The following is a 14165-nucleotide window of genomic DNA, read 5'->3' on the forward strand; positions in this document are numbered from 1 at the left end:
CTTCTGTTTGGGGGAAGTGTAAGAAGGTGCAAGTGTGATTCACAGGTATAACATAACATTATATGATGGAAATTGATTTCCCAAATTCATTGTGGTCCTGGAACCCATGATCTTTGATGTGTCTGGTCAGGACTTCACACACACACATACACACACACACAGAGCCCTTCCTGCTCTATAGCCAAGTTGGGAGAGTTAAATTTACCAAGGCACTGGGAGTGGGGTGGGGTGTTTACAGGTAACCCGGGGTAACCAGAGCTGTTTACATAGGGAGGGATTAAATACCAAGAGTAGGAAGGACAGTGCCTATTAGACAACAAAGTAGTCCTCCCCTACGCTATACCCCCACACTTTCACTCCCCCTACTATCCAAGGGAGGGAGCCGCGCACTCCAGCAGGGGCTGGAGACTTGAGCAGCATCCTTTTCTGAGCCAAGGAGTGGCATGGAAAGTAGTGGTCCAAGGCCTGTCCCCCACCCAGTCCCTAGTAACTTGATTCTCCCTTCTGTCATGAAGGCCCAGGAGGCAGGCAGAGAGAAAAAAAAAAGAGTGCCTTCTGCCTCTTCCCTGGGAGTCAGGGCACTGGTGAGGCCTGACGTGGCAGAAGCAGAAACCCACAGGGATGGGGACCCCCACAGCAGAGAAGGCAGAGGTCCAGCATTACAGCTACAGAACAGGAAGGTGAAGACAATTTTATTTTTCCCTGGGATGCTGGTGGCTCCGGGCCTGACGCGTCCCCGAGGCTTTCTTATGCTTCTGGTCCAGCACTTGGGCCATGTAGTTCTCCTGTTGCTTCTGGATCCGGTAGTCAGACATGTGATTCCTGCAATGGAGCTGGCTGGGCATGGGCTGGGGACAGTCTAGGGTAGGGACCAGAGAGCTGGCTCCCTACTTCCATCAACAACCCCCAGCCTAGCCCAGACACCTCACCTGAAGATCTGTTTCTGCTGGCTGATAACTTGCTGCAACTCCTTAATCTCATTCTCTTTGCCATTAAGTATATCTTCTTGCTTTATAATGTGAGACTCAATTTCTGTGGGGGAGAGAGGCAGGGAGAAGGCGTGGTTCCCATCCGAAGGGCTCCTTCCTGAGATAAGGCATTCATTTCCCTATGGGTCTTTTTAGAACTTGGCTCTCCTGACCCAGGGGTTCTCCACAAGTAGCTGTTAACATCATGGTAAGAATGAGTTTATTATGGCGTTTTGATAGGATGGTGACTGAGCGGCACAATGTCTGCTGAATGTGTCAGTGACTTTACAACTCTATTCTGGACCAGGTGACTCACATGAGGGCAGGAAAAGGCCTCTGCAGAGAGGTGGACAGTGCTGCCCAAAGGCAGGAGGATGAATGGCTCCTGTCCCTAACTCCTGCTGATCTTCACAGCTATCACCTCCTTGGCAAGACACTTCCTAGTTTAAAGTACAACCTCTCCCAATAGTTCCTATCCCTTTTTCCTGCTTTCTTTTTCTTCTTAACACTTATTTATACCTAATATACCACATATTTTACTCATTTTTCTTCTCTACTAGGATTTACATCCATGAAATCCATAATGATAAATATTATTTAAATTTACTGCTTTAACCCTAAGGCCTAAAATCGTACCTGGCACATAGAAGGTGCACAATAAATTTATTTGTGGAATGAATGACCAGGATATCCTCTGGGGAGTTAGGACTTAGAAACATCACTTAGTTCAGTCATCTCAATCCAACCAGACGTACTGAGGGCCAGCTGGATGCCCAGACTTGTGCTAGGGCTTAAGGAGAGAAGACAGGGCCCCGACCCTCAAGGAGGCAGCTCCTGAAAGAGTTAAAACTCAGGAACTGATCAGAGAACAGAGGGTGATGTTTCAGCAGTGTTAATATTGATGAGACAGTATTGCTACTTTGGGCAAGTTGCCTCCTCTTCTAGACCCATTTTCTCATCTGTAATATGGGGGCAGGGACAGCACAGGGGCGTGAGGTGAGAGGAGACAGTGGTGACAAAGCTTACCCCAAATTAAGTGCTCATTAGATGCAAGGATGATTTTTGTGTCTTGCATCAAAATCGAAAGAGGTTGTAGGGATGGGGGGGGGGGGGGAGGCGGTGCTTCATTTACATAAACTGACCCTTAGGGAGCCCTGGAAAATTCTGATCCTCCTAGGAAGAAAATCCTACCACCTTTAAAGATTAGACAAACATTAACTAGAACACAAGGTCTAAAAAATGTAGAAATGCTGAAGTATTTAAGGTTTCAGAAGAGAAGATTTGGTAAAAAGTTAATGCACAGCATAGAAAAGAGGAGACAAAGACACAGGAGAAGGAAGAGAATGAAAATGAGCTCACTCGGTCATAGGACCATGCCTATTGAACCTTCTTCCCCAGGTCACGCAGATTGATTGATTGTGAAGTTCTTTTGGGAAAAGGCATCAGAAATTTATGTGAATCTTTTAAAATAAGTTAGAGATGAATTTAAAATAAATAGCACCCACAGAGAGAATGGTTAGAAAACCCCTTTGAGAAAAATAAGAAACTATGTAAGTATAAAAAACAAACTAAAACCACAAAAAGGGAGGTTCTCCAACCTGGCCAACAGGCCAGGGGGAGGCTCAGGTCATGAGATTTGCTCAGGTGAGGGCTTGTGTCCCACTGGAGGGGTCTGGGATATTCTGGGGGAGGGCAGCCAGGTTCCATCCCCATAGCATACACACACACATACACACACACACACACACACACACACACACACACACCTTCCACAAGCAGACATAGCACCCCGTGGCTTTGGCTGATCTCTAGGAAATGCTCGAGTACCACCAGAAAAGAACTTTAGGTTTCTTTTAGGGAAGTATGGGGACAGGCAGAGAGACAGGAAGGAGTGGGGTCTGGTGGCCTTGGGTACAGGGGCAGTGACTGCCTGCTGGGCCCCAGGAGGCCCTACTGAGAGCCCTTGGTCAAACAGCCACAAGGCCTGTCAGCCCACCTAGTCAGATCAAGATGTCGGCCAGCTGGCATCTTATTAGTAAGAGTACTCACCAAGGGAGAGAGAGGGCTGGATTGGTGGGTACGGGGTGCCCAAGACTTCAGGTGACAATCCATCAGAAGGGACTCTGAATTTCTTTGGGAATTGGGCTCTGGTCTCTGGCCTACTCAAAATCTGCTGCAATGTATGAAGCAGATGTTGCATGTGGAATTCAAACCTGTTCCTTAAACCAGGTAAGGGGAATTTAGTGTTCTGGGAAACTGAAAGGCATTCCTGGGATCTAGAGACACTGGGTGGCTGACAGAAAGTGCCCCACAGCTCATGGCACCAAGTGAGCCAACAAGGAGCCACATACATCTGCACAGAGCAGAGATGAAAACTAATGGCCTATGGACATATTATGCTTAGCCTATACAATAGTTTTAAAATTTCTAAATCAGTTGCCAACACTAAAAAGTCAGAAAAGTTTCCATGAAAAACTCGCTTCCAGTTTCTTTTTTAAGGATCTGACAATACTGCCCCCCTCCTCCCCAGAGCAGAGGCACTAAGCCCTTGAGAGAGGGCACAGCTCTTCCTGTCACCACAGTCCCTACCCCTCCCTACTGGGTCCCTAGCAGTCAGCTCCCAGATAGGACTGTGCTTGCCCTGCTGTTCCTCTTGTAACAGGTATGAGTGAAGTACACTATTTCTAATACCCATCAAAAGTGGGAAAACAAAAGTTGGACTAAAAGGTCGTATGTTTCAAGAAAAATGGGAGCGAGCCCATTCCTTTATGGCCATGAAGAATATTGTACACCAACTGCTTCCCTCATTTCCGTGGCCTGCCTGGTCCCTGAAGGCCTTTGCGATGGTGTGGCCCGCCTGGGCCTCCTGGTATCCTCAGCCGGGGGCAGAAGTTGGGGTGAAACCCTGCCCTTGACACAGGCACTGCGCTGTTAGGGAAGAGCCCATGTATGTAAGCGTGGGGGGGAGCACGGGCCTCCCGCCTACCATTGCACTTGGTGATGAGCTGGTCCTTCTTACTGGATTCCTGCAGGGCTCTGCTCTTGACACTGGAGAGCCTGGGTGGAGAAGATAAGACAAGAGAGGGTGGGAAGGCTGACAGGCAGCCTGGACCCCCAACCCTTCACAACCCTTTGAAAGGCACACTCACGCTTTTTCAAAAGCCAGCTTCTCTTTCTCCAGCTGTTTAGATAGCACCTCTACCTCTCCGAGGGCAAATTGCAACTTCTCCTCTTCCTTGGCCAGGAGGACCTTGGTCTTGGCATGGGCAGCTTTCTCTTCCTGCAGGAACAGAAAGCAGTGACCTCATTACCCCTGAGCTACCCTAGGTCTCCTAGGTTCCATTAACAGCTCCATTTCTCAGACAGGCATATAGAAGCCTGGGTACAGGAAGATTCCGTCCTCACTACTAGAGCAGGAAGCTGTGAGAGGCCAATAATAACTGTGCCCATCCACAGGGATCCCAGGAAATGGGGGAAGATCAGGAGTCCACAGAGGCCCTTACTTACCACCAGCTTCTTTTCCACTGCCTGGAACTCTTCTTTACTGACAAAATTTTCATCCTGGAGAACCATCTGCAACAGAGCCTGGCTCAGGGAGGGCCTGGGGCTGGTGTTGAAGGGGTACTCTCTAGGGACCAGGACCAAGGTTAGACAATGGGATGATACCCAGGGCACCTAGGATGAGACTTGGGCTCTGAACAGGGAGAATTTGGTTCCATAAGATTCACAGAGGCTCAGCTCTAGGTCCTGCCCTCAAGGAGCAACCAGTTTGATATAGGAGATAGCCCATGGCCAGTACTTCTAACACAGCGTGCACTATGATGGAGAAGCACAAAAGTCTGTGGTGCCCAGAGGAGGCCCCTGGTCTGGGGAAGGGTCAGACCTGCTTCTGGAGAAGAGGTCATCAGACATGAGCTCTGACTGGTAAACAGGGGTGGGCAAGAAGAGGGGGTGGAACAGAAAAGTGTTCTAGATGGTGAGAACATACATGCAAAGGCCAGCTGCAAAGAAGAGCTGGGTACCCTCAGGGAATTGCAGGTAATTGAATGCCTAGAGCTGCACGCACCCCTCAGGGTGAGAAATAGATGTTAAGTCAGTTTTGTTTCTGAGATGGAGATATCTCCCAGCTTTCTTATCAAGATAGAAAATAAAAACAGAAAAACCATGAACTTCAGCTGGCCAAGACTTTACCATGCCTGTCCAGGTAATCTGTGGCTCCAATGCTTTGATCTCATGAATTAGGATTTGACTCAGAAGGCAAAAGCAAAGGGGCATTACAGGGTCGCAGGCCCTTAAGTTAACATGTGCAAGGGACAAACCTGTGCTTACTGCACTCAAAATGGCGCTGCATTAGACACTGGGGAGGAGATGTCCATAATGGAAAACGCGTTATAGTTTCAATACCTGCATCTGAGAACCCCGGGGAAGCCAATGAAGTCATCTCCAATTAGAAGTGGGGAAAGTGAGCTCAGTGAATACACGGGGAGATATCTAGTAGGCCTTACACAACCAGACAGAGAGTAGAAAGCAACTTAATTTTGTTTAAATTCCCTGGAAATTAATCATGAAGACCTTGACCCTTTTTGGCTCCACCCCTACCAGCCAGAACATACTCGGGCCCCGCCTCCTCCTGATGACGCCATTGGCAATGTGCTCTAAGCTCGCCATCAGCGTCGGGACAGGGTCTGGCCCCGCCCCCGCCATTTAGGTGTCCGGTCCGGCCCTCCCCCAGCTCTTCGGGCTGCATACCACATTCCTCAGCTGGTGAATCAGTTCCTCCTGAGACTCGATCACGTCCCGCAGTTGATCGAAAGCGAGACACACTGATCCTGACCCCCCCTGCGACCACCCGAGGGGCGTCGCCATCTTTCCCCCCCGCCAGCTCGTTGGAAATGTCTCTGGGCGCCTCACCCACCGACGTTCACCAATGAGAATGGGACGCCATAGAGCACCTTGGCAACCGGGGGCGGGGACTTTCTTTGTTAGTAGGGATGGAGCCCGCCTCTTAAAGGAGCCACTCTCTTAAAAGCACAGCCTTCCCGTGGAGGAACTTCTAACAACCCTTAGGGATTTAAGTTTATAGTTTATGTGCACACCTGTTTTATCTTGTGTTCGTCACGCAGACCTGAGGAGCAGACGGGGCACGGTTTGGTGAACAGCCCTCACTCAGACAAGGCCCTCAGCCTTATCCCAGGGCCTGTTAAACTGCAAGACCTGTGAAGCAAGAGCCAGCTAAGGCAACTCCGGCATTTTTAACGTTAACAGCCCTCTTTCTCCCACCCTAATCTCTGGATTTCACCCAGAGTATGAGACTCCAGGCTCCTGTGATTTCTTTTACAAGTACGAATACATTTAGTGTTTAGGTAATCTGAACCCAAGCAATGAAGGGAAGCACAGACCAGAAAAGGAGAGTGGCCTCACCCAAGATGAACAGTCCTCATACTCTGGTACCAGGTTGTTGGTAGCCACATTGGAGCCAGGTGCCACCATGTCAAAGTGCCGGGGATGGCCCTGAGAGATCAGGAGAACTGAAGAGGGGCATGAAAGACACGGAGAATGGAGGTAGACAAGGATAAAGTGATCACACATCCCCATTGAGGATATAGGGGGATCGTCACATCCCCATTAAAGGCTTTCTTCAAAACCCAAATAAGATTAAATAAGCTTAGGAAAAATCGGAGCGAATATTCACCGAGTATTCACTATTCTGTGGCACCATTAAGCTTTTTCATGTGATCTTCACAATAACCTTGGGAAGTAGGTTATAATACCCTTAACCAGGTTCTATGAGAATGAGTAACTTGCCAAGGTCACTCAAGCTAGGAAACCCTGGAACAGGGTTTTAACACGGAAAGTTTGATTTCAGAGTCCATGTTCTTAACCATGATGCTGTGTTACATTTTTATTGAACATATTGGATACTAAAGTTATGGAATTTGATACCCCCCAGGCAGGAAATGACTATATTAAGGAGTTTGGAAAAAGTGTTATCAGTGACCAGGAAGGGAAGCTGAAAATTCAGGTGGGCCACTCAGGCTGCTCCCCAAAGCTCCTTAGGGACATATTTTGGGGTTGGAATTTGTGGCCTGATAAATGTGACCATTCCTGTGAGTCTCCCAGTGGTAGCCCTTGTTTTATCTTTCCTTGTTTCTTGTTTTTGTCCTCACATCCTTGAGAGCAAGGCCTTTTCTGTTGACCAATCTTAAAGGGCCTAGAGCATTACCATCCAATAAAATGTAGGTGATGGATATAGTCTATATCTGCACTGTCCAATACTGCAGCCACTAGCCACATTTGGCTGTTTAGCACTTGAAATGTGGCTCATGAGACTTGAGGAATTGTTTTAAATTATTAAAAGTTTTGACTAGTTAACATTTTAATTTAAATAGCCATAGTGGCTTGTGGCTACTGTGTTGGACTGCAAGGGCCTAGAAGGTGTCTTGTAGGTTGTGTGCCTCAGCACAGCGCCTTCTTGGAGTTTTGGCTATTGAATGTGAGTGTTCATCTGAATCACCCTGGACAAAGCTGCACATTCCTCTGGGGCAGGAATACCTGGATTCCCCCCTTGAACTGTCTCTTCTTTCTCAAGTCTTTAATGAGATACTACTTCTTTTTTTTTAAGTTTATTTATTTATTTTGGGGGAGAGAGAGAGCACGAGCAGGGGAGGGGCGGTGGTTGGGGGAAAAAGACTGAATCCCCAGCGCAGAGCCTGCTGCAGGGCTTTGAACCCACGAAACCATGAGATCATGACCTGAGCCGAAATCCAGAGTCAGACTCTTAACCAACAGAGCCACCCAGGCACCCCTGAAATGCTAATTTGATAACCCTTGCCATTCACATTCACCTCCAGAAGCTGGAATAGGCTGCCCCTCAGGGCAAAACTCTGGAGTGTAGTTGTCTCCACCAGCCAATTCCCTGGGGAGGGAAGGTTGTGAGCAAGAGAGAACCCTGCATCCAGGTCTGCACCCTGCATACCAGCATGAACATGACGGATTGTCCTCTGGTTGAGGACTGCCACAGACTCCCCCTCTGTATGTCAACAAACACTCCAGGCTCCTGGCTGGCCAGGGCTCAGGAAGACTCAGGATGGCATGACATCACAAACAGCTCTGTGATCCTGCCCCGGAAAGTGTTGCCTTTCTGCACAGGGTTGTCCTTCTGGTTGATGTTCCCATTTTCTGTTGCTGTATAACTAACCACCTAAAATTTACAGCTTAAAAAAAAAAATCATTTTGCTCAGGAATCTTCCATTTAGGCGGGGTTCAATAGTGAAAGTTCATCTCTGCTCCATGATGTAGTATCAGATGGGATTTTGGTGGGGGGACTGGGAAAGGAGAGGCTAGAAATTCTGTTTCCAAGGTGGCTCATTGATATAACTGGCAAATTTAGTGCTATCAGCAGGGAACGCATTTGAGCCTGAGGACCAAGTTTCTTGTCCCTCTCCATGGGCTATTTAGGCTTTCTCATAGCATGGTGATTAGGTTTAAGAGAAAGCATCCAAAGTGATAGGAAATGGAAGATGGCCGGGACACCTGGGTGGCTCACTCGGTTGAGTGTCCGACTTCGGCTCAGGTCATGATCTCACAGTTTGTGGGTTTGAGCCCTGCTTCGGGCTATGTGCTGACATCTTGCTCAGAGCCTGGAGTCTGCTTCAGATTCTGTGTCTCCTTCTGTCTCTGCCCCTCCCCCACTTGCTCTCTGTCTCTCAAAAATAAATGTTTAAAAAAACTAACAAAAAAAAAAAAAAAAAAGGAAATGGAAGATGGCCACTTCCTTAAGGCTTAGGCCTAAAAAACAGTACAGTGTAATTTCTGCTATTTTCTATTTGTCAGGAGGCCTCAGGATTCAGATTCAAGGAGAGGGGACACATCCCACTGTAGTTTCAAAGAATTTGGGCTGCACTTCCAGCCAATGTGCAGATGACTTGTCATTTCTTTAAGGTTCAGCTCAGATAAACCCAGAATGAAACTTAGTCTAGTGGGGGAGACAGTCATCAAATAAATACTTAAATCCTAAGTTAAGTCATTATCCAAATAAATAACATTATAGCTATGACAGGTGCTGAGAGGAATGGGTATTTTTTTTAAATGTTTACTTATATTTAAGAGAAAGAGAGAGACAGCGCAAGCGGCAGAGGGGCAGAGACAGGCAGAGAGAGAGACAGACAGAATCTGAAGCAGGCTCCAGGCTCTGAGCTGTCAGCAGAGCCCGTTGTGGGGCTTGAACTCACAAACTACAAGATCATGACCTGAGCTGAAGTCAGACGCTTAAGTGACTGAGCCACCCAGGTGCCCCTGTATTTTTTTTTTTTTTTTTTTAAGTAGGCTCCAGGCCTGACGTGGGGCTTGAACTGATGACCTGCTATTAATAAGAGTCATATGCTGTACCTAGGGGTGACTCTGCTGACGACAGCACAGAGCTCGCTTTGGATCCTCTGTCTCCCTCTCTCTCTGCCCCTCCCCAGCTTGTGCTCTCTTTCTCTCAAAAATAAATAAACATTAAAAAAAAAAAAGTCATATGCTCTTTTAAATGAGCCAGCTAGGTGCCCTGGAATGAAAGTATTTTAAAGGGAGATTTTGCCCTGTCTGGGGTATCAGGGAAGGCTTCTGTGTGGAAGTGGGATTTTGAGCTGAAACCTATTAAGATAAACCAGGAGGCACTTAACAAAGCAGGTAGGGGCAGGTGAGTAGGAAAGGGTTTCAGAAAGAGGGAATAGTATATGTAAGGTCCCTAGGGCAAAAGGGATTGGCAGAGTGTAGTAATTAAGAGGCTAGTATGGGGGCACCCGGGTGGCTCAGTCAGTTTAGCGTCTGATTCTTGATTGCAGCTCAGGTCATGATCTCATTCTCGTCTCTCTCAAAAAATAAAATTTAAAAATAAAAAATAGGGGCGCCTGGGTGGCACAGTCGGTTAAGTGTCCGACTTCAGCCAGGTCATGATCTCGCGGTCCGGGAGTTCGAGCCCCGCGTCAGGCTCTGGGCTGATGGCTCAGAGACTGGAGCCTGTTTCCGATTCTGTGTCTCCCTCTCTCTCTGCCCCTCCCCCGTTCATGCTCTGTCTCTCTCTGTCCCAAAAATAAATAAACGTTGAAAAAAAATAAAAAAAAAAAATAAATAAAAAATAAAAAAATAAAAAATAAAAACCTCAAAAAAAGAAAAAAGGCTAGTTTGACAGAAAAGAAAAAGATAGATGTACAGGGCAAGCAGGGTCAGTGGCCAGAAACTTGGTAGAAACTTGTTAAGCATTAGACCCCACAAAGAACTTTGATGGTTTTTATTCTTGGAGCAAAAGAAAGCTACTGAAATATTTTAAGCGAGAGGATGACATAATTTATGCTCTGGGAAGATCTCTCTGGTTGCAGCAAGGTGTACAGATTGGAAGTGGCCCTGAGTAGGTGCACAGAGACTACTTAAGAAGCTATTGCAGTTTTTTTCAGAAAAAGCGGCTGGTGGTTTGGGAGTCAGATGGTGTCAGAGGAGATGAAGAGAGTAGTTGGATTTAGAATGTTCTGGAGGTCAAACTGATAGGATTTAACGAAGGAGGGGTTGCAAGACAAAAGGAAGCCAAGGTGTTTTGGTTGTCTACTGCTACAAACAAACTACCCCAAAATGTAACGACTTAAAACAGTAACTATATTGTCATTTGCTCATGACTCGGTGGTTTGAACAGGGCTTGGTGGGACAGGTTATTTCTGTTCTGCCCATCAGTTAAGGTGGCCCAAACAGCTCAGCTTGGATCTTCTGTCTGGGTTCTCGGTCCTTGCTGCCAGCTCACTTGTTTGGTTCTCCTCTCCTCTCCTCTGCCTGGTTTCTCCATGTGGTTAGCTTAGTGGTCTCAGGGTGGTTGGACTTACATGGCAGTTGACTTCTCCTAAGTGCAAAAATGGAAGCTGCTAGTTTTGCCACATTCTTTTGGTTAAAGATCAAAGGCCAGTCCAGATTAGAAAGGGGACTATGCAAGGGCACAAATATTAAGCATGGTCCTTTGGGAGACTTCAAATTAAGTCTACCACACAGTTTCTTGGCTTTCTGACTTTCACACCTGGATCAATGGTGGTGTTATTCATGGAAATGGGAGCACTCAGAGTATTTTTCTGTCTTCTCTTAAAAAAAGAAATCACTGCAGGGACGCCTGGGTGGCTCAGTCGGTTAAGCGTCCAACTTGGGCTCAGGTCATGATCTCACATCTGTGGGTTCGAGCCCCGCATCAGGCTCTGTGCTGACAGTGCGGAGTGTGCTTGGGATTCTCTGTCCCTCTCTCTCTGCCCTTCCCCACTCTCTCTCTCTCTTAAAAATAAACATTAAAAAAAATCACTGCATTCTGTAAGAAGGATGATTATATTTCAGGTCTCTCTCCCTCAGAGTTGATTTCACTGAAGCCTCAAACTGGATCACATTCCTGTTAAAGAACCTGAAGGTTTTCTTGATTTCCCCTTTGACATTCATCCCACTGGGGAGCTAACTTGTCTGAAGTTAGCTTTGCCCTCAGATATGAGCTCCAGGAGCTGGAGCTGTGGTGCTGGGTCTCACTTATTCCCCAACCCCCATCCCCAAAGCTCAGCCCACTGGACACACAGTAAGTTCTCCATCTTTGCTGAATTGAATCTCATCTCTATCTTTCTTCAAATGAAAGATATTGTTATGAACCATGTACTCTATATTTTGAATTTGTGTTTTTGTTTAGTGATCTCTACGCTCACAGTGGGGCTTGAATGCATGACCCTGAGATCAAAAGTCACATGCTCTTCCGACTGAGCCACACAGGCACCCCCATGTACTGTATTTTTTTTTTTTTTTTTTTAGTATTTATTTTTGAGAGAGAGAGAGAGAGAGAGAGAGAGAGAGACAGAGTGTGAACAGGGGAGGGGCAGAGAGAGAGACACAGAATCTGAAGCAGGCTCCAGGCTCTGAGCTGTCAGCACGGAGCCCAATGCAGGGCTCGAACCCACTAGACGTGAAATCATGACCTGAGCCGAAGTTGGACACTTAACCGACTGAGCCACCCAGGAGTCCCTGTACTGTATTTTTTAAACCAAGACTTTCCTAAATATGGGTCATTGGGAACAAGGCCATTAGGGAACTGGGATAACACCTGATTTGGGGGCTAAGTAGTTTAGCTCTGTATGTAGGCTATAATATCCTGCAGCTGCTAGCATCTGATAGACAAGAAATACAGAATTGGTGATGCCACCAATGTTATCTATTGTTCTAAACATCAATAATTCCACTGATGGATGAGGGAAAACTGTAGCAGAGGAGAGACACTAAGCCTTCTCTAGTCCTAACTGGCTCCAAGGGAGTCCAGCATTCTGTGGTGCCTAAGGGTGCCATGGACAAGGGTAAAAGAACAAAGGAAAAATATAGAGCCATTCTTTTTATATAAAATCGTTTAATTTCTTTCTCCGTTAAAATACACTCAATCCAGATGCAGTGGATCAGGTGACCAGAGTTCTCAAGATTCGTATTCCACCAGGAGCTGATTCCACCTCTGTCAAACCTGGCTCTGGTCACAGAACATTCACATCTTTAATTCCCAATACTGAGTGTGATGCAAGTGACGTCGTCAATATCGAACACATGGGTATATAGTTACGTGGTGGTCACTGCACGAGGTATCAACAATGCAGGCTCAAACATAGGATGTAGAGTAACTTGGCCCTTCCCCAAAATAAATATATTAGAGCACTAAGCTTATACCATAAATAAGTCCAAAATAAATACTAATTAAGAGCTAGCTTCTGTGAGGAACAGGGCATGCAGAGACAATGAACTTGCAGGTGTGGCCAGTTGTAACAAAAAGCTTCCAGAATCCCAACAATGCCTCCTCACAAAGTCAGTCCTGAGCATGAGGATGAAAATGAGAACAATGCAAGGCTTGGCCAGGCTGCAGGATCCCATGTTCCAGTGGGGTTTGGAGTTCAGTATAATTTCTAACAGTTTCCAACAGAAAGCATAGCAGTGGCATTTTCTTACCAGTCACTTGTCCCAAGGTGTGAGGCCTGGAGCTGATCAAGGAAATTCAGAAGTTTTCTGGTTTGAGCAGATGAACCTCAGGGTTGCTAATCTGGGGACATGGATTCCTTGAAGTTGCAGTGTCCTCTGTGTGAGAAGGGTTTTCACCCTCCCCTCCTCACTGCTGATCAGGCAGAGTGAAGAGCACTTTCATTCTCATGAATGGGAGCTTCACCTTCTGCTTAAGCCACGAGCCCTGCTTTGCCCCACTTCCCCACCTCACACATCCCCATTCTGCATTAATGCTCACAGAAACATGTAGAGCTGCACGCCAAGACAGCAAGAATAAGCCTTACCTAAAGAGTTTATATGTGATCAGGAAACCTTCCAGAAGATGGAGGCAAGAGGAAGACACTTATTTTACCACCATGTGGATCACCCATCTAAAATAGAACCCAGGAAGTCATAGTTTAGCCATATTTTGGACCATATGAAGTAGATTAAACTATTCTTCAGCCAAAGGCAAATACCGTTCTACTGAGGAAAGCCAGATTTGAGTGTTGTAGTCTATTAGGTAATAAACACAACACTACCACCGGTGCTTTAAAAACAGACAAGAGACCTGACATTTAATGGAGTTAGTTTTGCTTCTATTTAGTATCATCACAGATAATTCATCTCTGCCATGAAATCTATGTCAAGTCAATATGGCCCATTTTCTAGCAGAGATTGGAGTTGGGGAGAGAAGAGCTTTGATTTTTATGTGTATAGGAAAACTTTCCATCGGCCTGTTTGGCTCACAGGCATATTGTATAGTATAAATCCCCTCAATTACTCAGAAAGGATCAAGGAAGTCCCCCAAACCAGGAAGATAGATCTAGTTGGGCAGAAAAATCTGGCGTTTCTAGAACTGCTCCCTCCCACAGCTGAGCAGTTGCCCCCTACCAGCCACCAAAGATCCACTCTTCACCTCTAGACCCATCTCCTGACCCTGTGGAATGTCCATGTTGAACCATACTAGACACATCTGCCTAAATTATGGCTATGAATCTGAAAGGAGAAACTCTACTTTGGAAATCAGTTTTAATAAGGGAACTTTTCTTTCATCCCGGAGTCCAGAGTAGTCACCTACTGATTTTCCAGGTTCTGATTCATAATGATCTAGGCGGTTCAATCCTGGCAGCTCACTTTGGCCAGGCTAAGGGATCCCATGTTTCAGTGGGGTTTGGAGGGCCAAGAGGGCCC

General features: G+C 46.6%; 1 protein-coding gene across 4 annotated transcripts; it reads right to left on the bottom strand.

The window, feature by feature from the left end:
- Positions 1–219: 219 nt before the first annotated feature.
- SPATA24 (spermatogenesis associated 24) lies at positions 220–5879 on the bottom strand. Of its 4 annotated transcripts, none has more exons than XM_045445765.1 (6): positions 5373–5645; positions 4476–4541; positions 4118–4248; positions 3955–4025; positions 930–1032; positions 220–848 (listed from the first exon to the last, which is right to left on the bottom strand). In XM_045445765.1, the coding sequence occupies exons 1-6, from the start codon at positions 5376–5378 to the stop codon at positions 338–340; spliced, it is 888 nt and encodes a 295-aa protein (XP_045301721.1). In that variant the 5' UTR covers positions 5379–5645; the 3' UTR covers positions 220–337. The 4 variants fall into 4 exon arrangements, with proteins under 4 accessions (XP_045301721.1, XP_045301713.1, XP_045301730.1 ...); XM_045445757.1 differs by lacking the exon at positions 5373–5645 and adding an exon at positions 5718–5879 and having other exon boundaries at positions 243–848; XM_045445774.1 differs by lacking the exon at positions 5373–5645 and adding an exon at positions 5718–5869 and having other exon boundaries at positions 677–837.
- Positions 5880–14165: the final 8286 nt, after the last annotated feature.

Source organism: Leopardus geoffroyi, chromosome A1 (genome assembly GCF_018350155.1).
Source record: "Leopardus geoffroyi isolate Oge1 chromosome A1, O.geoffroyi_Oge1_pat1.0, whole genome shotgun sequence".
NCBI lineage: Eukaryota > Metazoa > Chordata > Mammalia > Carnivora > Felidae > Leopardus > Leopardus geoffroyi.

Bases quoted from the DNA above. Each gene is read 5' to 3' on its own strand.
- SPATA24 (XM_045445757.1), bottom strand. From the start codon at position 5,834: ATGGCGACGCCCCTCGGGTGGTCGCAGGGGGGGTCAGGATCAGTGTGT. The intron at 4,249-4,475 runs GTAAGTAAGGGC...CTGTTCCTGCAG, and splicing joins CAGTGGAAAAGAAGCTGGTG to GAAGAGAAAGCTGCCCATGC. The intron at 849-929 runs GTGAGGTGTCTG...GACTGTCCCCAG, and splicing joins CAGCAGAAACAGATCTTCAG to CCCATGCCCAGCCAGCTCCA.